This window comes from Lissotriton vulgaris, chromosome 5 (assembly GCF_964263255.1).
Source record: "Lissotriton vulgaris chromosome 5, aLisVul1.2, whole genome shotgun sequence".
Classification (NCBI taxonomy): domain Eukaryota; kingdom Metazoa; phylum Chordata; class Amphibia; order Caudata; family Salamandridae; genus Lissotriton; species Lissotriton vulgaris.
The window spans coordinates 1,795,810,009-1,795,833,777 of NC_141693.1; the positions used below are offsets into that span (position 1 = coordinate 1,795,810,009).

A 23,769-nucleotide genomic window follows, 5' to 3' on the forward strand; every position below is an offset into this window, starting at 1 on the left:
CAGAAAATATCAGAAAACATAGGTGTATATTAATAAAATTAATTTTATCGTAATATAAAAATTATGATAAAGGGTACTAGATCGTTAAACACACAATGAAACAGGAAGATGTAAAGAAATACATATGTTTTTTGGACGTCACAGTAACAATTGTGTACACTTTTTTGAAGTTAGAATAAGGCAAACCAACAAGTTAATTAAGATGAATATAGCCTTTGGTAACACTGTACAGAAAATAAGTGCAATTGTCGACGTTTCGGATGTAAGAATTTCTAATACGGAAGTAGAGGTTATGCAGCCGCCATGGTAAAGTGTGGGATTTTGACCACAAATGGAATAACAATACTCGTTACACCAGAATCGGTTAAAGAAATTATGACATCAAAATATAGAACTACCTTGGCCTTAGAGCAGCACCAGCCCTTCCTTAGCCTATATAATAATGTACACGTGCCAATGTTATCCTGTAATACTTGACAGTGCTGTTCAGAAATGGATTACTGGCATATTAGTATTTGATTCGGACTGAAATGTTTCATTTTATAGTTTCATATTGTGGTTTATAAGGTAAATTTATAGTTTGAATAAGTAAGGGCTGGGGGTTGAGGGTTTGCACTATGTTATATTGCAGAAATAATACCAACCTAACATTGGGGGGTCCTTGCTAAAGATCACCACAAAAGGCGAAGTCTTTACCATAACCGTTTTTTTCTGTAGTGATATTGTTCCTTGCTAAAGAGGTATTTTTAAAAGATGATGATGTAGTTAAGATAAACAATAATGAGGCTACACTGAAACAAGTGCGTTGCTTTAGTCCTGTATATTATTTAAGATTGTCAGCACTTAGTGCCACACAAGAGATACTCCATTGCTAATTATATTTGAATACATTGCAGCTGCGTGATCTGTTCATCTCTTAGAAGTAAATGTCTTTGGAGTAATATTGAATTTCAAAATAAAGAGATGATCTGTGAATGTGCCAGAACGACAGTTCATGTGAGGCTACTGCTAATGTCAAATGGTGTCGTGGCAAAGTCGTACATCGACTCTCAAACTTTTACGCTGTTTGAATATGTAGACAAATTTGATATAATGAGCCTCATTTCTTACCCAGACCAATCAACGTGAGTGTATGAAAGCACTGTTATTTTTGTTTTGGTCAGCAGTATAGCCTAGAAATGGTTTCTGAAAGGCTCAATTGCAGGTCCATTGGGTGTGGATGATTCCACCTCGTGTTGCCACACCCTGCTATAAACATAGAGCTGCCTTTTATAATGTGACAATTGTGATGGCAAAAGTGTCAATCAAAGTCTGAAAGGCCTTTTACATAGTTCCTGTAGGTGAGCCATTGGAGGTGCGCATGCACCATGAACCCATATATCAGTATGCAAAACCAATTAATATTTATTACATGGCCCCCATAACATACCATGACTCCATGTTTATCGAATGGCATGCTTCTGTTCGCAGACTTTTGTTTACATTGGAAAACTACTGCATTCTGAGAGTTGTAGATTAAAATGGTTTGAAAATGAAAATACCATATTTAGAGGCAATGTGTGGTAATTATGTGAAGCCATATGTCGACTGTTCTCGAGATGAATCGACAAGATTCTGTGTAAGACCCCACTGCTTCCATCAGGCATTCCGATCTTCCCAAACCAAGACAAAAGGAAGGGGTAAGTTCAGCAGTTTGGAAGGCTCGGAATATCCTTGCAGCAGCCTTGTCGATGGTGGAAGCCTTGCTCTGAGCATGAAGAGGAGAATCGGTGGATCTATTACCAGCAGATCTGATGCAGTAGGCAATTGGAGAGCTAGGTGTATTTCTTGAAGTTGATCTTTAGGCTGCTAAGCAAGATTCACATAATTAGGTGATACTAATCAGTAGTATTTATGCTTCTGGTATTTATATAGTGCAAACTTGGTTGACAGGCACCCTACAACCTAGCTGGAAGTCAACTGGGTGCTGAATATTGACGTGTCTTCACTTGATGAGACTGTTCAGCTGATAAGTCAGTTGGAATGACTTTAACGAAGTCTAGATATGCATTCAGAAAGGATCCAATTAAAATGGGATCTACTGAGGATTGGAACAGTGAAAGGAGGGGGTTAAACTGTGTTTGAGACCAAAACGCTGCACCTCATTCAGTAGGTGCTGGGAAGACAGGTCATTCCGGAGCTCTGCTTCGGCGCCCACGAAAGGGAATGGTAGAAGATGGGTGAGCGAAAGCTAAGAGGGGCCACAGGGAGACCTCCTTAATTGGCTTGTTTGCAAAAAGGTATTTTTGACCTAAAAACTTTTGGTAAATATTATGTTATATTGACAAGCGGCGATGGGCTTTATGGGTGTGGTTGGCTGGCTTCCCCCTCCTCACTGGCACTGCTCTGTAATCGGGTGCAAGGGTCTCGTGATCAACGCCCAGCAAGCGTTGAGGCAGGTGACTAAAGTCACCGGCTCGAGGAGTTAAAGGGCGAGCATGGCAGGACACGTACCTTATTACCTGTACATCCACGCACGCCTAACCGTCCATCCAGTGATGCTACTAGACATCGCCCCCTCTGGCATTACAGACGGGCGCATGGGTATGTACTCATACTACATACTAATATCACGTACATTACGTTTTCAACCCGCCCCACCAGTTTTTTTGACCCAGACATTCATACATCTGATTCTAAGACATTGTACTTTATGGCACATTAAATGCTGGATTACATGTACCACGATGCAATGTGTGTACAAGACTGGTTGAGCGTGATGGCATGTACAACAGCAAATCGCTGCTTTCAGATTATGAATCCTCACAAACACCATTGCATAGTTAGCATTTTTATGGCTAATGCAGCTTTTCCGGAAACTATTTTTAAAATTTCTTGGTTTCCTGATTCATTATCCTGTCTATTAACTGAATCCTTTCGGCACCATGGCATTCTATTTATGGCCTCAAGGCTGCCAAGGACAGACACACTACTTCATTGTACGTACCTCCGCCACCAGCGGTTGGAGTGCCTTGACCACTGGCCCTTAGTCTCAGCTTGTGAGTATACTACAGGGCCTCTGTCATTATTCAACAAGGGAAGACCAAGTTATGCAGTAGGTTTGACTAAATTCACCAAGAAAAGGCAAGCTATGCAGCACATTTTGTGATAATGTGTCTTCATTATCTTGTCTCTTGTACCCATGTTAACATTGTTGGGGCAAAGGTTTCACCACATTACTGCCAGTCTAAAATCCAAATACAGCAAAGAGCAGCTGAGCAACCAGTCAACCTTTGCAAAGGGCTCTCCGCTTCACAGCAACACATTTTTTGTATCTTTTGATGCGATTATGGTAGCAACAACTATTTTCATAAACATTTTCCAGTTATGCAGCAAAGGATGGATTATGTGGCAAATTCATAATTATGTATTAAACACAACTACTGCAAAATTACATAATTCTAGTGGTCCTAGTGTACTGCCACTTCATGAGCTTCGAGTGGTGCTAGCTCAAGTCTGCATCGTGGCTTGTCTTTTTCAACAGAGGCTCTGAGGTAAAGCCTTAAATAAAGGCACAACACACTCCAAGCTTCACATATGAGTGAATAGGTACTCAGAGGGACTTATCTAGTCAAACTCTGCCTTCTCCCAGCAGTTTCAGTGGGAATCGTATGCCATGTCTGGGTGGATTGTCTCTTTTGAAAACCTTTTGGACCAGGGGGAATTGTTTTACTGCGCTGATTCATAAAACCTCTTTTGCCAGTACTCATCAGGTGCTGCTGAGCTGAAAGCAACAGTGAAGTAAACAAGCATTGGAAATGCAATAGGTCAAGCAAAGGTAGTACCTTTGCTTGAGTTACAGCTATTGGCGTTGTAAATGACAGTGCTTTTTATCCATGTGTCATGGAGTGTATGTAAGTGGTGTAAAGTGTAATTAAGTGGGTTGTATTGGAATTGTTAGTTGTGGAATTGGGTGGGGTTTAGTAGAATTATGTGGTATGGTGTGTAGTGGAATTATGTGGCATGGTGTGCAGAGGAAGTATGTGGATAGTAACTGTGCAATTATGCAAATGGAGCTGAAAATAGGTCTACTCAGAAGAAATGCCTTTAAGCACAACACAAAGTGGCTGCCTCTGCTGGTGGAAGATGTTTTTGTTGAGAGTTGGCCCAAGCCCTCTCCAGCTTAATCTCTTTGCCTCATTTTCTAACAAAAAGATACATAGTATTATCTTCTGCTTGATGCTTTCATGTTAAAAATGTGGTTTAATTAAAGGTAGAAACAATTAATGGGTTGGTGTGTTTGCACATATTTTATTCAAAGAATGGCTGAAATGTATTTTATCATCCTGATGTCAATTCTGTGATTACTACTGTGCCAGCTGTAACCAGCAACACGAGGGAGGGATGTTGGTGGGAATTAAAGCTGGACGGGGTGGAGTGGGAAAGCAAGCGGAAACATCTGGGAGGAGGCCAGGGGGAACCAACATAAGCACCGGATCAGCAACGGTAGGGGTGAATTAGGGACTGCAGAGACATGTAAAAGACAAATTACATGAACATGCCTTGTGAAAAAAGCATCATTTTAAAAGGTTTTGCCCTCTGAAAAACATGAGGCACTGGTGAAGGTATTCACCAAATGTCCTTCCTCCACTTTATTCACCCGAACCCCTCCTGCGACAATAAACTCAAAAATATATATATATATATATATTTCCTAGACCTTCCCTCTTTTATTCCTCCACTATTCCTTTACAATCCAATTAGCAGACTAACAAGTACACCACTTACATTAATGGCATATTTCCCTATACTGATTACCACTAATCCTATTTGGGTGCCGGAGTGGTGTTTTACTCATTGATAGCACTTCAACACCTCATCAGGGACAACAACACCTACATAAATGCAAACCTTTTGTCCATCTTCTATCCCTTCACTATTCTTCTCAATCCAAATGACTGATTAACATATCCACCACTAAAATTACTTTCATATTTCACTATACTAATTCACCAATAATCCTGTATGGGTTCCGGAGTAGCGTGCTATTCACCCAAAAAGCACTTCAACACCTCATCGGCGGTAGCAAGTGCTATATAAATGCAAACCCTTTTCCCTCTTCTATCCTTCTCAATCCAAATAACTGACTAACATATCCACCACTCAAATTACTTTCATATTTCACTATACTAATTCACAACTAATCCTTTATGGGTTCCGGAGTAGCATGCTACTCGCCGAAAAAGCAATTTGACACCTCATCAGGGGAAGTAAGCACAAAATATATAGCGCCATGAGATTCCTCGGATGTGATGTGTGCGCGATACAAATGTCCCTGATTTGATTTGATTTATATATATCTATTTATATTTATAAATACAATATCATACAATTATAGAGGTTCACAAACACCTCTTACACACAACCACCACTCAATGTGCCACATGCTGTAGCCAGAGCTCTAATGCGGTCTACTCTGCCACAGGATTACAGACAAAATTAATTATGTCCTCAGATAAGTGAAAGTCATTGGTGTTAAAGGGTTTTGGCTACGGTAGTTTGCATGTAACTTTCTTTTATTTTTTTCAAAACTAATTTTACTTATGGGGTGTGTAAGCATATTCAAACTGCACAACAAGTTTTATTCACAATGTTATTTTGTCCCAATACTATTGTAAGGGGATGTGTTATAAAAAAATTATATCAGTGCTGTTGTGTACCAGCTACTGTATTTGAGGGTTTTTACAAAGGTCTATGACAGATTCACTACAATTTGCTATGTCCCAATATTTAAAACGCACACACTGCACAAGTCTCAGATTCTGTTAGCAAACCTGCACTTTATGTGCAGACAGTGAACCGCCAGCCCTCTGATGCTGATATGTGCCTGATTGTACATTGTTCGCATATTTACGTTGTCCTGGCAGACGGACACAGCAGCTGTAGAGAAAGCAGAGATACCCTCTTTGTTGAGAAATGCCTAACATTTATACTGCCACAGCCACATGTTTAAATGTATCGATCATCTAGCTCATCATATTTAATAACGTAACATAACACAGGCAGTTTGTTATTAACCTGTATTTCATATACACATAAAGTTTGATACACCATGTAATTGTAACAAGCATCATTGCCTAATTAAAAAGACAAATGCCAGTGAAAAACTTCGCCTGCAAAAGTGCCCTGCTAGCAATAACAAAACAGCACTACACTACCGTGCATATTGAGTATTACCAACATCGTTTTGCAGTCAATGGAGAAAGTCAACAGTAGTTTCAACCTCGTATAGTATAGCAGTGGGGCCATCTTCAAGACCCTTAGTTTGCTAAAGGGAACATAGCATAGTCTTTATAGGCATATCAACCAGGAACACATGGCCTCATCTTGTAATCAGTCTCAAAGGGTACCCAAAGTGCAGTAATGTTTTTTAATTGCTGTATCAGTCAGTCAACATCTTTATTCGGTTTTACAAACACCATAAAAGAACACATCAGTTAGTACAGTTAAAAACATCAAATTTTAGATCAGAAAGTGCACAGTAAGCGCCCAATAAGAATGCAAGAATCGCATCAAGAAGTAAAAAATAATCTTTCATAAGCAAACAGCGCCTGATAAAAAACGAGCCAGGTTAAAACAGGTAAACACGTCTGGTAACAACATTAAATAAAAAAAGCATGTAGAACATGTGCAAAATTCTTGTCAGCAAATAGGGGTACAATAAAAGACTTGCATAATCTTTTATAAAAAGCGCAGAACATAATAAAGTGTAACGTGTTTTGAGCTAAGAAATTGTCATAATTACAAGGTATGAAAGTTGGGCCACAAGAACAACCTCAAGGAACTGCTAACAAATGAGGAATCACATTTTGCCTGAAATGTGTAAAAAATCACTGGTGATCAGGCATATCAAATACAAGATACGGTTCAATTGAAGGGGTAGTCAGGCATGGTAGGAAAGCTCTTACAGTGGTGTTATCCCTAACAGATAAGGCTCTCTCACTATACCTCCAAATCTTGAAGACTCTCTTGGTCCAAGTAATATCCTCTGCAACAAATCTCGGGTCTGCCTATAATGAAAACACTATTTCTGATATCGCTTATCCAGGGAATACTGGTTGCTTAGTCAAGAGCCAGGGAATCTTTTAAAACTAAACAATAAAAATGTTTGGTCGCTCATAACCAAACCAAGATCCAGAGAAGTAAGGGCATGGCAGCAATATATCCTCTAAATAATCAATACCTAGTTCCTCATGAATAATTATAGAGGATGAACTCTGGGGGAGAGAAAGGAGTCTTCGCAAAAACTTTTTTTTCAAGGGCTATAGGAGAGGACAAATTGGCGAACCTCCAATTGTCTCTACCATATGCACCAATGGAAACACATTTTGATTTATAAATCTCTAACATGGCCTTGATAGATTTATGCCCCAACCTCGTTGTGAAATCAAACACTGAAGGAGTGCCCCAGGAGAACGTATGTCCTTTAGCCATTTTCAGGGGGGACGTGGGAGGAGCCAGAAAGGACTCTGAGGTAAGGGAATGCAGTAAGGCGCTAAGGGGATTGCCTTTGATGCAATACGATCTGGTCTTAGTTGTTCTGGGACTAATCACCATCACAAGACTTAGATAAATTGTTGCTTGAATCAAGGCTGTCCATAAATTCCTCAAAATGATGAAGCAAGAGGTCTAAGCCAATAGCAGTTTGCGAGATGAAGACAGCGCCGTTTGCATAAAGGCAGCACATGGGACGAACGAGGACCAATTTTAGGCAAGTCCCTGCCACCTTCGAAAAGTGACTTTTCTAAACCATTGATATATAATGTAAATAAAAACAGGACCAGAAAACAGCCTTGGCAAATCCCCTGATTAAGCTAAAAGTGCTTAGGTCATTCTCCCTTATCACCAAATCTGACTGAGGCTGACAAGTTAAATTGGAGATCTCGCCCAACAAAAAAAACATGTCCATCTGTAATGCAACTGGTGCTTATGTAAAGTGATCAGATACCTTCGGGTCTTGTTTGCGCTCTATAAAACTCAAAACAAATAAAAGAACTTGACTAACTGTGAGTCAGCCCCTATCCCCAACATGATGAACCACAGTTTATTCCTGTTAACCTTACCAAATGCTGTGCTTAAATCCATAAATGTAAGGTGTAGGGCCCCCTTTTTTGTAATTGAATATTTACCTGTAATCAGATACAGGTTGAGACCCTGGTCGATAGTTCCAAGGTGGGGTCGAAAACCATATTGGATATCTGTTAAAACATTCTGACCCGTGGCCCAGTCCATCAGCCTGTGTAGTAAAATGTGACTGATGATCTTAACTGTGGAACTGATCAAAGAATTGGGTCTGTAACACTTAGGATCCGAGCGACTGCCTTTTTTAAAAATGGGAACAATCACAGAGGTGGACCAATCGTCATTAATAGGTTACACAACTGATTTAAATATAGGGTAACTGGGGAGCCCACAACTAAAGGTTAGACTTGTAGGCGACAAGTGGGATGCCTTCTTGACCAGGTGGCTTGTTTGAAGGTAACACTTGAATAGCATTACATATCTCATCTAATTCAAAGGTAATAAGAATGTTTGAGCAGTCAGTCATAACTATTGAAAGACGAAGGGAAAATCATGCAAATCATTGCCGCCTCTGTCTCTCTGCAAAAGAAGACCTTATACACATTATCTGCATTTGCACAAACCTCCAAGACATAAGGCGCTCCCAGCTTCGAGCTCTATGGAACCAGAAGGGCATTACGAGCTGCAGGCAGGCCGTGATGCTCTGTTTTAACCCTAATGAAACTCAGCTAAATTGCCGAATAACAAAATACTTTGATATAGTGGCCATAAGACTGAACGAAAAAACCAGAGGGTACTCTCTAGCAGAAGTCAAATAATAACTAAACAACACCCCTGGCATTCATGGCCATCAAAAGAGGAAGCATTTAAGCCCACTAAAACTCCACAGACTCTTAAGCAACTAAAGCTGAGACTTTTTAGATTTTGAACCACTGCACCTTACTTGTTTTAACGAAGAAGCAGACCTTTTAAAAAAAAATTGTACGTTTTATAATTGTGAGTTTTAATTAACTGTACAATAAACAAACCTTAAACCTTATTGAAAGACGATGAACTGGGCATGTCAAAGATTGATTCAAAATGTTTGATCCAATCCCTGGGTGAAAAAGTGGACCTGAGAGCAGGTTCTACAGCTGGTCTGAAAATCGGACGGTTGACGTTTTCCAAAAACTTGGTGCTATCTCTCAGGCAGGTGGCAGGCAACACTTGTTGCCAGGCTTCCTCTCTCAGGGACCTCTTGCGCCCATCTAAAGTGCTCTTATATAAGGAGCGACATATAGGAATCCATTTGCTATGTCTGGTGACAGTCTTTACTGACTCCAAGAGAACCTGATGGGCATCAAATCATTTGGAGGGTCTAGAATTTTTTTGCGCTGCTGTTGCTTGTGAACAGGAAATTTATATTACAAGTTATACTATTAAAAGAGTTTACAATATCATTAGCAGCAGTATTATATTTGAACATGAATCAATCTGAGTGCAACATGACTTAAAAAAATCACTATGAGATGCTTCTGGGAGCACTAAGCACCATTTCAATCGCTGACCTTGTGAGGTAAGACTCCCAGTAAACGATGCTGAATGCGCTGGACAATCAAGACTAAGGACCCGGTGGAAAGAAACTGATAGGGGATTGTGATCACTCAGGATACTCCAAGTCATCTCAAACTTAATTAAAAAATCAGCCTGGGGAGGAGAAATAAAAATTGCTATATCACTTTTTATGGAGCTATGATACTTGTCTCAATTATTTGGAAAATAAACTACTGGTTAGGCCGTTGAATGATACATTGAAGTGCTACTGAAATATATAAACATGTAGATATGTTAATATGAAGTAAATTTACTATAGGTAAAAATTATTTATAATAGCTGTGTTTCAAACGTCATCCGTATATCATTGTAGAAGTTGTAAAGCACTTACCATGGTCATCTTTAAACAGTGAGGAGACCCAGAAGAGAAATCCCCACTGAGGTCCTGCCAAGAAGGCGAATTAGCTTTGAGACCCCGCACAGGATGAGGGACAAAAGGGGTTTCAGAAGAGTCGGCTAGTAATGAGATGGACCAATGGCTCTTTGTCTTGTGTTAGTAGAGTTTTGGTTCTACATTTCTCTTATGCCCCCCATGCCCCTGAATTGATTCTGTCTCCTAAATCCAAGTGTTCCTAGTTTTTTGCTTAGAGCAGCACCCTTAGAGCATCACTTTCTACAAAGTAAAATTGTACTTTTTAATCCTTCCAAAAAATTATTATGAAATTTATAACGTTTCCGAAAAAATCCAAGGACTGGGGTTAGAATAGAAAATAAACCTTCTGGGATATTTGGGGAAATGTTTCACTTTCTTCAAATATTACAGGACTGGAGTTAGAATAGTATATTTTACCTCTGAATGTGCCATGCCCACTGCTACCCTGAGGGCGCAGTTCAAATTCTTCCCTTCCATTTTCACCACCCTAGCAGTAGCGGCTGGTCAGGTACGTGGCGGAGGAAGGGGGTTGGTAGGGTCCATAATACAAATATAAAAACGTCTTACCTCCTCACAGCCACTGTGACCATCTTTCCACCATCTTATCTCCTTCTCCGGTGAGTTTCGGAAGTAGGAAGCACCCAGGCTCCCCTAAGTCGTTCACAACGCAGCAATGTGATTGGTCTGAGCACCATGGTTCGGCGCTCAGACGGAAAATGGGAGCCTGTGCATGTTCCTCACCAGGCTGTATAATACAGCCTGGTGAGGAACATGCGAATTGCGCATGACTGTTTGGCTTTCCCAAGACGGCTGGCCAAACCGTCATGCGTATTTGGAGTGTGCAAACCCCTCCTCCCCCTGAGCCACCAGCCCTGCCCCAGCCCTAAGCCAGACCTGAATCTACAAAAAATAAAATGATAATAACAATGTTATTATCATTTTATCTTTCCTGCTCTGAGAGCGGAGGAACAGCGCCTGCAACCGAGGCACTTTGTATTTCTCATGTTCCCTCTTCAAATAGCGTGGGACCCCATGAATGGATGCTTATTGCACTGTTCTCCTTTTTTAGGTCGAGTTTACTTGAACCTATTGTTGTCAACCCAAAAAATTCCTTTCCTAACAGGCGGATTCGGTGGATTTTGGACAGTGCACGAGAGAGTCACGTGACTCCTTGTGGACGAGCATGCCCAGGCCTCCCACTGCCAGCAGCATTTCTCCACGGCCGCCAGGCCACATCAAAGGCTTCCCCAGCACTGCCCTGCCCATCAATCACCCTCCCACTGCCGGCAGCATTTCTCCACGACCGCCAGGCCACATCAAAGGCTTCCCCAGCGTGCGCTCGGCCGGCCTCTGGTATTTCTCCTCCCCTAATTATTCACTTCACTTTGGCCGCCAGGCCGTGACTTACTCGCATTTCTCCTCCCACCAGCACATCGCAGCCCGCCCAGCCGTCTCTCCCTACCCCTTAACCCTGCCCCCACCACCTCTCAATATTGCTGCTTGTTCTTTTATTGCCGCAGCGTCACTTTTACAGCTGCGCGGCGCCAATGCTTGTTTATTGAGCTTTTGCTATTTAAACTTGTGACCCTTCTGGCTAACTGCCTACTGGTGTTCTGTTTGTATAAGTGGATGGCTGCTGTACTTGTAGCGATACTGTGCTTGTTTGCTATGTGATTCTTTATTGCGTGCCTCTCTTATTCTTGGTGCCCAGTTCTATTTTCCGTCCAAATCCTACCCTGAGCGCCTTTGTTTTGAGGGAAGTCACTCCATTCCCTCTATCTCCGTGGCCCTGAAGCTGCTAGGGATGCTGAGGGATGTTCAGTCAGGCAGCAACAGTGAGCTCCGGTGACGAGCTGGCATCGACTCAGACACGAGTCGCTCCACCAATCACAGGGCCCGATCTCCACTCCCTGCTGCAGGCCTCCAGCCTTCCAATCTCACTCCCAGGTCCGGGCTTTGCTCCTGCTTCTCTCTGTATCACTGAATATTCGGACTCTGTAGTCCCATTCTCCTCCCTCCTCACACTACGACCCGGCTCTCCCGTCCTCTATCCTTGCCCTTAGTCCTCCTTCACAACCATAATGTTCCTAGACAGTCCTTCTTCCTCAGACCCGGCTTTATCTCCTCATCCTCCTTTCTCAAGCCCATGGCCGGCCTTCGCTCAGATAGCGCCCTGGGCGGCACCAGATTTCACCCTTGCTCCCGATTATGCGTAAAATAAGTCAACGCGAGGTCCCTTTTGTTTTCAACAGCTTGTCATTGACTGATTACATCAGAGCCATGAGGGGTCTCTGAACAGAAACATCTCCACCGCCACCCTCAAGGCCCCTAAATTATACACAGATCGTGTTGTTTGCAGGCCCTTTGTGTGGACAGTTCTTTTCGCCCCTCTGGAGCTTGGCGCCCTGGGCTTGGGCCCAGTTCGCCTATATCAGATGTCGGCCCTATGTGTATATACAACATCCTTTCTTCCAGCCACCATTACTCTGCACCTGACACTTTTTGCCTCTACCCTCCCTTCTCGCCCTTTAAAGTTTAAAGTTTCATCTGTTCTTCGCGCCCGTCCTAATCTCCTCCCTTCATCATTTATTTGTTCCGCCCAGTATATCTCTATTTCACAACACCTGCTGCTCTCAACACAGTCAGCGCCCCAACCTCTCTGCCCAGTTCACCCGCCCACTCTCTGGCACGCGACCCGACTCCACTCCCCGCCCCCCCTCCCCCTCCTCACTGGTTCTCCTGCCTTACTCTCCATTCCTTCCGGCAGCTTGTGCTCCTCCTCCACCCTTATCCTCCTCCTGCACTTGCTACTCCTCCTTTCTCTTCCTCAGGGATTGGCGGGCATCACTTTTTCTCCCCCTTTCACTGACTCTATACTGTCCCACTTTTATCGTCCTGCACCACGGACTCTCTGGGGCCTCCTGGTACTCAATCATCATATGTAAAGCGCTCTATCACATTTGGGTGAAGATTGGCGCTATAACAAACCGCACAAATACATAGTCCTTCACTCCCTCTGCAACGCCCCCGATACACAATAACACTGGCACTCCCTCCTCTCACTCTTACGGCCTCTTCCCCGGGATCAAGCCACTCTTTCAGCACTGCAACCCTTCCCTTTTTGTGCCCGCCCCTTTCCCTCTCCTTCACCTTGACTGTCCCTCCAGCCACCCACAGCACTGGCTAGCCTCCTTCCCCAGCCACACTTCACCTGCCCTCCTCAGTGGTTTGCTTTCCATGCCTCGCCCGTCTCCCAGCACGGGCTCTCACTTTTATCGCGAGCCTTTCCCCGATCACTTCAGCACTACCTCCCCGCACCCCTTTTCCACCGCCGTGACTGGTTACCTCTGCCCCTCAGCGCTGGTTCACCCCCTCTCGCCCCTCAGGCCTCGCTACCTCTCACCCCCACCCCATGGACTCTCAATTCTCTGCCCTCAACCAGCCGTAACTCTGAACCGGACTCCGCCATCGCTCTTGTGCCTATTTCTCACACTCCCGGGCACCGATTTAAATCTCCCTTTCTCCTCCACCACGGCCCAGCCCCCCTTTGAGCACGGGCTATCTGGCCTCTCCTTTCTCCGGTAAAGTTTTTTTCTCCTTTGCATTTTTTTGCACTTACTTTTACTCAGCACCACCACTCAGGGGCACCACAGTATCAATCTGTGCAACCATTCAACAACAACTGGTTCAAATATGTTCTCTCAATGTCTCAAACTTTATTACAAATGTCACAAAAAGATGTTAATATTTCACTTCTGTTCTTGGATTTTCGTCACAATAAAATACACTGAACACAATCTTCACAAAAGTTATTTACAAAAGTTTAAGCTATTGCTATTATAAATTACAATAACTTTTATTTAAGTGTTAATTATTTAAAAAAATTAAAAGCCATTGTTATTTGTAATAGCAATACATCTAACTCACGTAAACACAACACATATTGCATTACAAATGCTATAGGTGTCACATTTGCGAAAGTTATAACTATTGGCATTGTAAATGACAAAGCTATTATTTTAGCTACTTTCTAAACTAACACAGAAATTAAAAAAAAATTCATTTACAATACCAATAGCTCAAAATTTCATAATGCGAGACCTATTGCATTGCAAATGTTTGTCTCTAGGAGGAATAGACCCTTTAGTTCTACTGGGGCGCTGTGCCCCTTCCATTATCATTATAGCCAAAAGTGACCAACGAGGGCGATGGAATGAAACAAAAGCATGAAAACAGTCTCAGTGGAAGGCAAGGGACAGTGAGTGCTGGTTGGTAGGTGGGGTTGGTGGCAACAATTCGACAACGTATTCTGTTTAATTACGTTCTTTATTTCTTCTTTTTCATTAGGACCGACTGGACACAGCAATCCTCTTCTATCATCCTTGCCGCTTGCAGGCCGCGCTCTTCCCAGTCACCTGGACATCAAGCACTTTCTGACCTTCCGGCTCAATGGCACTTCACCCCTCAACCTTTTTCCCAACTTCAACACGGTGAGTTCTGCTCCTTTGATTGGTCAGCATGTTAGGCCGCAGAGGGCTCAAGTGTCCCACGTCCGTTCGTGAGTAGGTTGTCCAGTCAATCTTTCTTCGCCCACCTTGAAGCCCCAAGAGTTTGCTTGAGCTCTGTATAGCCCATTTCTTATAAGAGTTTTAATATAACGCGAACTAGACCCTAAAATATCAGGTATCGGAGCGCTTTACATAAGCACCAGTTGTGTTACAGATGGACACATTCATTTTTGTGACGCACCGGGAGATTAAGTGATTTGCCCTAAACCACAGGATGTGGAGCGTCGTTGCCGAGACTCGAACCGGTTCCCCAGCTTCAAGGTCGACTGCTCTAGCCGTAAGGCTACATACATCCTCTCCCTCTTTCATCCAATACATACATAAAAGGCGCATCTTATTTAATAATTTATTTTACACTAGTTGGACAACCTTCGAGGTGCAAAATTGCTTTCATGTGAATCAGTTTATATATAAGGGCATCATTCAGACAGTTGCGGGCATACGTTGTGCCGTATCTATCCTGGTGAAATCCAGCTGCATTTCACATTTTGTGCACCAGTCTTATACCCCTAGAGAAAGCAGCTCTGAACCCATAAATAAATGGTCCGTCTTTAAAGCCATTCTTTGTGTGATCTGAAGCCAAATGTTGGCCACCATCACCCTGCCTCACTGCTGCCTGGAGGAAGCTTGGTGAAACCTCGTAATTCAGTTTTGCAGTTGAGCAAACTGTAATTGCTTGTAACGTCTGGTTGTATTACCATTAACTTGAAAAGCAGCAGAATCCCCATTTAATGGGAACCAGTCACTACCTATTTAGTAGACTATCAGTCTAGTCTACACCGACGAAATCTGTCAGTATCCTTGCCTTTGGCCAGACGAGGCTGTTTCTTCGATTCGCCCTTTGTGATGATTGGATGATTATTTTTCTTTTTAGTATATTATTTGCTGTAATTATCCTCCCACCCATCCCAGCCACTGCACCCACCAATGACAGCTGATGCTTCACTCAAAATATATACGATATTATATTACTATAAGATCGACGTGGAAAATTGTTTTCAGTACAGATTTAATTCCGACATGGCAGTTTAGGCACTTTCTGAATTTAGGGTAGGCTTTATGTGATTGTAGTTTAGTTCTAGTCCCAGAGGTTTAAAAGAAAAAAGTTATGAAGCCCTGTAATACATTCTGTTACTCATTATGTTTATGTTTTTATTTAAATCATTGTCATCAGTGGTGTCACTAGCCTGTATAGCATAAAAGAGTACAAATTCAACAAGTTACAGGGTTTGCCTTCCTGCATTCCCTGTTACTTGTGGTACTGGTACTGCATAGAAAGAGCAGCATGTCACGGAGACACAACTAACCCATAGTAAGGGCCGAGTGTTGTAGCCTCAGATGAAATGTGATGTGTATCAAAAGAGTTGGTTATTGTATTGGAACATGGAGACCCAGTCATCTCATGAGCGTTGGTTGTTGAATGGAAGATCGTGCATCAGAAGGGTTCTGTTACAGCGTCACATGTAATATCATGCACATCCTTACAATTGGTGTTGTAGAGTCCCACGTGCTTCATGTGGGCTGGGAGTTGCAGCCATTGATGGATTCTTATGTTCATTGGCAGTATGTTGTTGTATTCTGGCTCTTCCAGGTTGTGTGTTATAGCCTCATTTGAAGACTTGGGTGGTGCATCCTTCAATGCAACATCTTGTATGTGACAAGAGTCGAGTGATATACCATCACATTTAGCACCATGTTCATCGAGAGCAGTGGTGTTGTAGAGTTTCATATGCTTCATGAGGTTTCAAGGCTTACAGTAAAGCCACCTCTTTCTTGCAAAGTGATGTATCTAACGAGTTTAAGTACCCTTTAAAGACAGACTGGGTTGTTTTTCGAGGTTTGTAACCAATTTTTGTTGATTCAATAAAGTCTTGCATTTCTTTCAACACAATGTCTTTATCATATCGACTCCAAAAATGTCATGTTAGTCTCAAAACTACATTCCTTAATGTTTCCACCTCCCGCTATTCAGCACACTAATAATGTTAAGTTGACCCTACCCCTGCACACGTCTCTGCCTTCAGTTCCTTAAGGCTAATGGGAAGCCAGCTGTACATTTTTGGACTGCTCCCCAATCCTCAGCTCTGCTGAATTATTGGCACATCCAGAGTAACCCCATCCATATTCGAGGAGTGTTTGCCTTCTTTTCTTGGAAATGAGAGACTGGCCATCAGAGGTAGGAGATTCTAATCACAGACCTCACTGACCATACATAGTGAAATCTGTTGAACTTTCATAATTGGATGCTTCCCTTCGCTCTATATGTTGTATGTCTTGAGATGGATGTATGTGTTTTTTTGGTAAGGCGACATTTTGTGAATCTAATACTCTGACTTAAAGTGGTTCCCCACAGCCATACCTGTGGTTATGACACTCTGCATGTAAACGCTTTGCACATCAAACTTGGGGTAGGAATTCAGATGGACCCTCTGATTTGCCCAGCCCTTCCTTGATTTCCAGATTTCTGGGTTGGGATGGCAGCATACACCCCATCAAACAGCAGTTGTCTTCTCCTGCTCTCCTCCCTTGAAATGAAGGCCAGGGAAGAAAGCTGCTTCTCATGTTGATGAGAGGCTTTAAATATGAATAAGCCTCAATACACCACTGGTTTTCCACCAGAGCTCAGAACTTTACAGAAGTACTGACCTTCTGCGACCAGCTCTTGATAAGATTCAGGCCTTGACCAAGGAACACTAAAAGGTTCTGAGAGTACTTCTTACCTGGACTGTAATTCTGTCACAGTTCTATCAAGTTGGCATTGATGCTGATGGATTCTAAGGAGCCATGAAGCTGATGTGCTCTTCTGGAACAAGTGCCAAAGTCTAGCAGAGGACTAAAACATAAAACAAAGATCCACAGGTTACATCAGTGATTGGGTTTTGTAATCTGTTTCCACAAACAGAACTGCAACGCTCCGCCCTACCTAAAGCTGTGGGAAGCCACAGGGAACTGTCCGTATGACACCCTCTGTAGTTCACCAAAGCTGCTGACTTCCTGCAACACTGATACATGTTTTACATCCATCCCCGGAAGAACACTGGGTTTCTCCCTTCCTCCTAAAATTTCTGTGTGCCATCCAGTTTGCAATTCTTGAGTTGAGCTTTCGACCTTTTCAAAAATCTTTCTGCTGCGTACGGTTCCATTGTAGCTGTGGCTAATTGTTTGATGTTACCCTGAGCTAGCATGTTATCCAACTCCAGTAGGTGCACCATAACCTATTGGTGACTTCAGTATATGACAGTATTGAACACAGCGTGTAGGAATATAGAGGACCCTGAAGTTACACATTACTTTACAACTATTAAGCGTTTTGCTAGCTTTAGCTCTTGAGGCACAGCCGGGAGCAGGGACAAACAGCTCACTTTAATTTGCACCTAATACTGTAACTATTGCTTTTAAAATCGCCGTTTCTGTTGATCCCTCGCCACTCAGCAGATTGCTTGCTGACGTGGGCAAGGTTCTCCTAGCTGCCGCGACGTGATTGGCCTGTCGCCAGGACACGCCCACTAGCGTAGCCACACCCCCTTCAAACCCCTCCCCACCTCTGCTACAAAGCATGAGCCCCCACCGGAAGCGCAGCGGACGAGCGCAGCGGGCGCGACGATTGTGCGCCGAAGGCGCGCTTAAGGCAAGCTCGTCTGCGCTCGTTCGCCCCGAGGCTGGGCCTAGGGCACCCCCCCCCCTACCCGCTGCACACCAGCACACGATGTGCTCAGATATAGCAGGGAAACACTCATGCAACTGAATGCACAGACAGACAAAACTGTATGCCCACGCCTACTCCCTCACGCAGCACACCAGGGTGACAAAGCTTGCTCTCACTGCCAAGCTCCGCTCCCTCATATCAATCCCATCCTCCCCCAATCAATCCTGATGCCGTATCCAAGCCCTGACAACATCATGACCCACTCTCCTTCAGCCCAAGCAGGAGATAAACGTAGCACCAAAGGAGAACTAATCAACAGACTGTTAAACGTCCGCTCCCTTCCGAAACACGCTACTGAAATACAGCTAATGATTGAGACTAATAAACTCGATATCCTGTTCCTGACCGAGACATGGATGGCTGAAGGAACAGAATCAGAGCTAGGCATCGCTTGTCCAGACGGGTTCAAGACCATCCAGAAACCCAGACCCTCAGGTCGAGGAGGAGGCCTGGGGACCATTTTTAGGGAACAACTTAACATCACTACCCTGGACATTGACACCATCTCCGGCGTAGAAATCCTTGGGATTTCCATAAAAGATGCTCCCGAACTCTGTCTCACGGCCCTTGTATGTTACAGGTCCCCGGGACATTTCAAAGCCTCACAACAGCAGGAACTAATTACGGTCATAAATAATCTATCAATCTCCCATAACAGGCTGTTGATACTGGGCGATTTCAACATATGGGACAATGACCAATTACGTGCTGCTCTGCCCAATATTACTCAATCCTGCCTCATCCTAGGGCTGAAACAGTGGATAAACACCTCCACACACAGACTAGGAAACACATTAGATCTTATCTTTGCGGCAGAAGACCTACTGACCCGAGACACTATCCTTCCAGTAGCTTGGTCAGACCACCACCTCATCAGGTTTAAATCCCATATCTCGTCCCACACAGGAGCCACGAGTTCGCAAGTCAAAACCTTCATAGGTCGGGACTGGAAGAACTTGTTGAAGAGGAAAGAGGAGGGAAAGCTCGACCTACGCCAGGTTGGGGCCTCGTTCAAATTAGAAAATGATGTCACCGCAAACTATCTTTCCTTTCTCCACGAAACTACTAAAAAACTCGACGCAGTCATCCCTCTGAAAACAATCACAAAAAGGGGAAAACCCTCCGCCCCCTGGTATACTGAGAAACGTAGAGAATTAAAAAACACCTGCAAAAAGGCGGAGAAGATCTGGAGGAAAAACTATTCTGACCAGGAGAAAGTACGATGGAGGCTTACTATCTCACAATACAAGAAGGAAATAATCACAGCCAAATCCAACTATTTTGCTGAGGTAATCCTCAAAAGCTCTAATAAATCCCAGGATACCTTCAGGCTCATCAAAGAACTTTCCCACCCCGATTGTGCAAATAGCCAAATCAAACTCTCACAAGAACTCTGCAATGACCTTGCAGTGTTCTTTCAAGATAAAATTAGCAAAATTGTAGAGGGAATGAATAGTAATCCTATCTCCCCACTATATGACACCAGCATCCTAACAAATAAAGACGGAAAGGCAGATCCTGTTACGTACCCCCTCCCATATGCCACCCTGGAAAACTTTATGGCTCCTTCGAAACAGGAATTCATCACAACAGCCCTCCATACGTCTTCAGGCTCTCCTCTGGACCCTCTTCCCCATAGAATAGCTAAGAAATTCGAGGATGACGTCTTACCAGCCCTGCACCAACTATGTATTCAATCTCTGCATACAGGCTCCGTTCCCAAAGACTGGAAACTAGCGATCGTCACCCCGCTACTAAAAAAACCCAACCTGGACCCAAGCTGCCACAAGAATTACCGACCCATATCCCTATTACCATATCCTATAAAAATCATAGAGAGGTGGGTCAGCAGAGCTCTGGCCCTCTTCCTTGAAACCAACAACATCTTGGAAGAGGAGCAGTTTGGCTTCAGACCAGTTCATGGAACGGAGTCAGCCCTGCTGACAGTTATGGATGACCTGCGAATGAGGGCGGACAGGGGAGAATCAGCATCGCTGATTCTGCTTGACCTGTCCGCCGCGTTCGATACGGTGAATCACGGCATTCTGATAGAAAGATTAAGGAACATCGGAGTCAGAGGGGTCGCGCTCGACTGGTTCCGCTCTTACTTAACGGACAGATGGCAGGCAGTATCTATCCCTCCCTACCAATCCGAGTTCACGAAAGTCCCGCATGGAGTCCCACAGGGGTCTGCCATCAGCCCTATACTCTTTAATATTTACATGCAACCCCTGATGCGGATTATCAAAAGCCATGGCATCAGCGTGACAAACTTTGCAGACGATACCCAGCTGATAATCTCGCTGGACGGAAATAGAGCAAGCTCTATGGAAACTTTTCACACCTGTATGCTGGACATGTCTCTCTGGCTCAGTCAGAACTCACTAAAATTCAACAGTGAGAAAACTGAAATACTACATTGCACAGGAGGAAAAATCCCCAAAAGTCCTCCGACTGATTTCTGGCCTCAGTCGTTAGGGGACTCCCCCACCCCAGTGAGCTCTGTAAAAAATCTTGGAGTCACTATTAACAACAAACTAAGCCTAGAGACTAACGTCAACAAGCAGGTTAGCTGCTGTTTCGCCCTACTAAGAGGACTTCGAAGACTGCTACCTCTCCTGCCCCCACAGACCAGAGCCGACATAGTCAGGAGTACTTTCCTGAGCCGCCTGGACTACTGCAATGCCCTCCTACTGGAATCCCCTGCCTATCTCATCTCCAGACTCCAGAATGTCCAGGCAGCCGCAGCCAAACTGGCACTCTCCCGTGAACGTAGATCCTCCACCACTCTTGCCCTGGCTGACCTACACTGGCTGCCCATACACCAAAGGATTTACTTCAAATCCCTATGTATTGTTTTCAGGGCAGTCCACGGGCTAGGCCCCCGACCACTCCAGCACAAATTCAAGTGGTATGAGCCCAGCCGGTCTCTTCGATCCTCATCCATGAATCTCATCAGCACCCCCAGGATCAAGAAAGCCACCTGTGGAGGACGAGCTTTCAGCATTGCTGCAGCCCACCTTTGGAATAACCTCCCCTTTGACATTAGGACAACTAATGATCTTCTAACCATTTCGGAAAAAGGTGAAAACTTGGCTGTTCCCAAAAAACCCTCCCAAAACCATCCGCAATAAATATTTTTTTCCGGCTCAGCATCTCGTTCATGCTCCTGTCCTCCCCCCCCTTAAAGCTTTAGCTACGTATCCAAGCGCCAGGATGCCCGTAGGGTTACAGAGCGCTATACAAATGCTATAAATAAATAAAATAAAAATAAATGCTAACCAGTCTCCTGGCTCCCGAAACTGGGACTTTAGACTGTGGTACAGTTCCCTTCAGTGGTGCTGGATACCCTCTTTCATCAGCTACTGGGAGACAAAAGACTTTGCTCTAATGAAAATCCACATTCCTATTATCTCACAGCACACCTTAGCCAATCAAAAAAAACATATTACATGACATGAGTCTTTTTGGTTTTTGGCTGTGTAACTTGGGAGTCTTTTTATGCTCACCGGCTCTCGGGCCATTTTGAGGCTGGTGTAGAGTTGTGGAGGAAACTAGGAGGAAGGGCAGAAAGGTGGTGAAACATTGATGCAGTTGCTGTGTGGCTATTTGATTCACTGATTAATACCATCACTCCAGCAGCCTAACCTACTGCTGAGTGCCAGGCTCTTGTCTGAATAGTTACCCAAAAGCTTCCTTACCTGTGAGTGCTATGGCCATAACTCGGGCCCCAAAGGTGCTGGGACCTTTACCGTTGTTTCTCATTTCTTATTTTAACAGTTCTGCCTTTCTATTAAATAAAATCTATTTATTTTATAAAGAGTAGTACTGACTGGACATTTATCCTTATTCTGTGTGATTACAGTATCACACCTGTGAACAGTTGTGTGCAGCTTTGTTTGAATGCTACTAAAATCTGTCCTTATATATTCATTTAAAACATATGTTATGAATAATGACCAAAGTGTCTTGGCTTTTTAGCAGAGGTTGAAAAAAAATACATTTTCTTATGCTGACTTGAAACAGGTACTGCAAAGATAGACTGCATAGATGTCCTACAGAGATGTCCTACCATGGTAGTATAAATAGCCGAGAGAGACAGGTATACTGTCATCCTTGGAAATTATGTTGGAAAAGAATATCTCAAATTTCTTAGCTGAATGCATAATTGGAAGGAATAGGCCATAGAGGAGAGAGAGAGGCTTTAAATGACTGCATCAGTTTATTGACTGAATAGTTAACTTAGTGGTTTCTGACAACTGGTCCCAAAAACTTTTGATTAACTGCATACTGGAAATACTGACTAATTTCATTGCGTCAGTGTTTAGTGGAGCTCTGAGACAGAAAGTGCAAACAGTGCTTACCATGAGTACTGCACATATATATTTTCTGTCCCAGAAACGAGACACGATCTTACACCTTAAATGTCCCAAGATCAGCATCTACCTTTTTTCTTTCAGAAAAAAGTAAATGTAATGCGGGAGGAAGAGCTGGACATTGTTTATAATTACTAGAGTAGCCAAGTACTGATGTTAGAGTGTAATTTTCCAAGGTGATGAGGCTTTCCTCAGTGAGCAGGCAGGTGCCAAGATGCAAGATGCATGACCGCACAATATTAACCTCCACCAATTGAAGCTCTTTGTCATTCAAGTGTGCCCCTAGTTCCACATGGCCAGTCTTTTTTAAGCAAAAACATCAGTTGATGGACAGAATGCAGAACAATGTCATACATTCACCCCAGTACAGAGATCTGGGCATAAATCCATCGTTTTTTTGCTTACCAATCCCACCCCAGTTTAGACCCAGTCATCTGCAAATCAGTCTTGACCCTGTGCCTCATGAGAACAGTCCAGACCAAACTGCCAAGCCAGGTCCTCCCTGGACCGGAAACAAGCATCCTGGGACCAGTTTCGGGGCATCATCCATCATCAGCCAGGCCCAGATCTCTGTACTGGGGTGAATGTATGATGTTGTTCTGTATTCTGTCCATCAATTGTCCTTTTACTAGAATCAGAGTAGATCATGCTCTCGTACTCCTTTTTATGGAATGTTTCCATATTTTTAATATACATGTGCCTCTTATTTTTGGCATTTTGCATTTAGAAGTAAAAGAAATTTTAGGCACAGCATATATTCCATCACCTGACGGGATTCACGACCCTCCACCATTACTAAGGTATGTTGCCCTAGGATCTAGAGAATAGTCTTCCCCTCACGCTTTGGTCACCAACACTACAATTGTTCGCCAACCAAATAATCACATTGGTTTATTAAATATGTTTCTGGGCTACTGTCGTAACACAATATGCTTGGTGGACAGTTGCTCTGAATGGCATATGTTGCTTTCCCGAAATCAACTTTATTAGTAAATAACTCAGAAAACCGTGAGGTTTGTTTTTATCCAATCTTCACTGGCTCAGATGCAGGTGGGGAGGTAGACAACAAGACAGAGTATATTTCAGATCAAT

The 23,769-nt window shown here is 43.5% G+C and overlaps 1 protein-coding gene across 2 annotated transcripts in view; it reads left to right on the top strand.

Moving 5' to 3' along the window:
• The window catches only part of ZNF385C (zinc finger protein 385C), a 720,374-nt gene that overhangs the window by 487,190 nt on the left and 209,415 nt on the right, over window positions 1-23,769 (top strand). For both annotated transcript variants that reach the window (XM_086924146.1, XM_086924147.1), the window contains exon 2: window positions 14,375-14,517. In XM_086924146.1, the coding sequence (XP_086780272.1) occupies window positions 14,375-14,517 (143 nt within the window). The remainder of the gene's footprint in view (window positions 1-14,374; window positions 14,518-23,769) is intronic.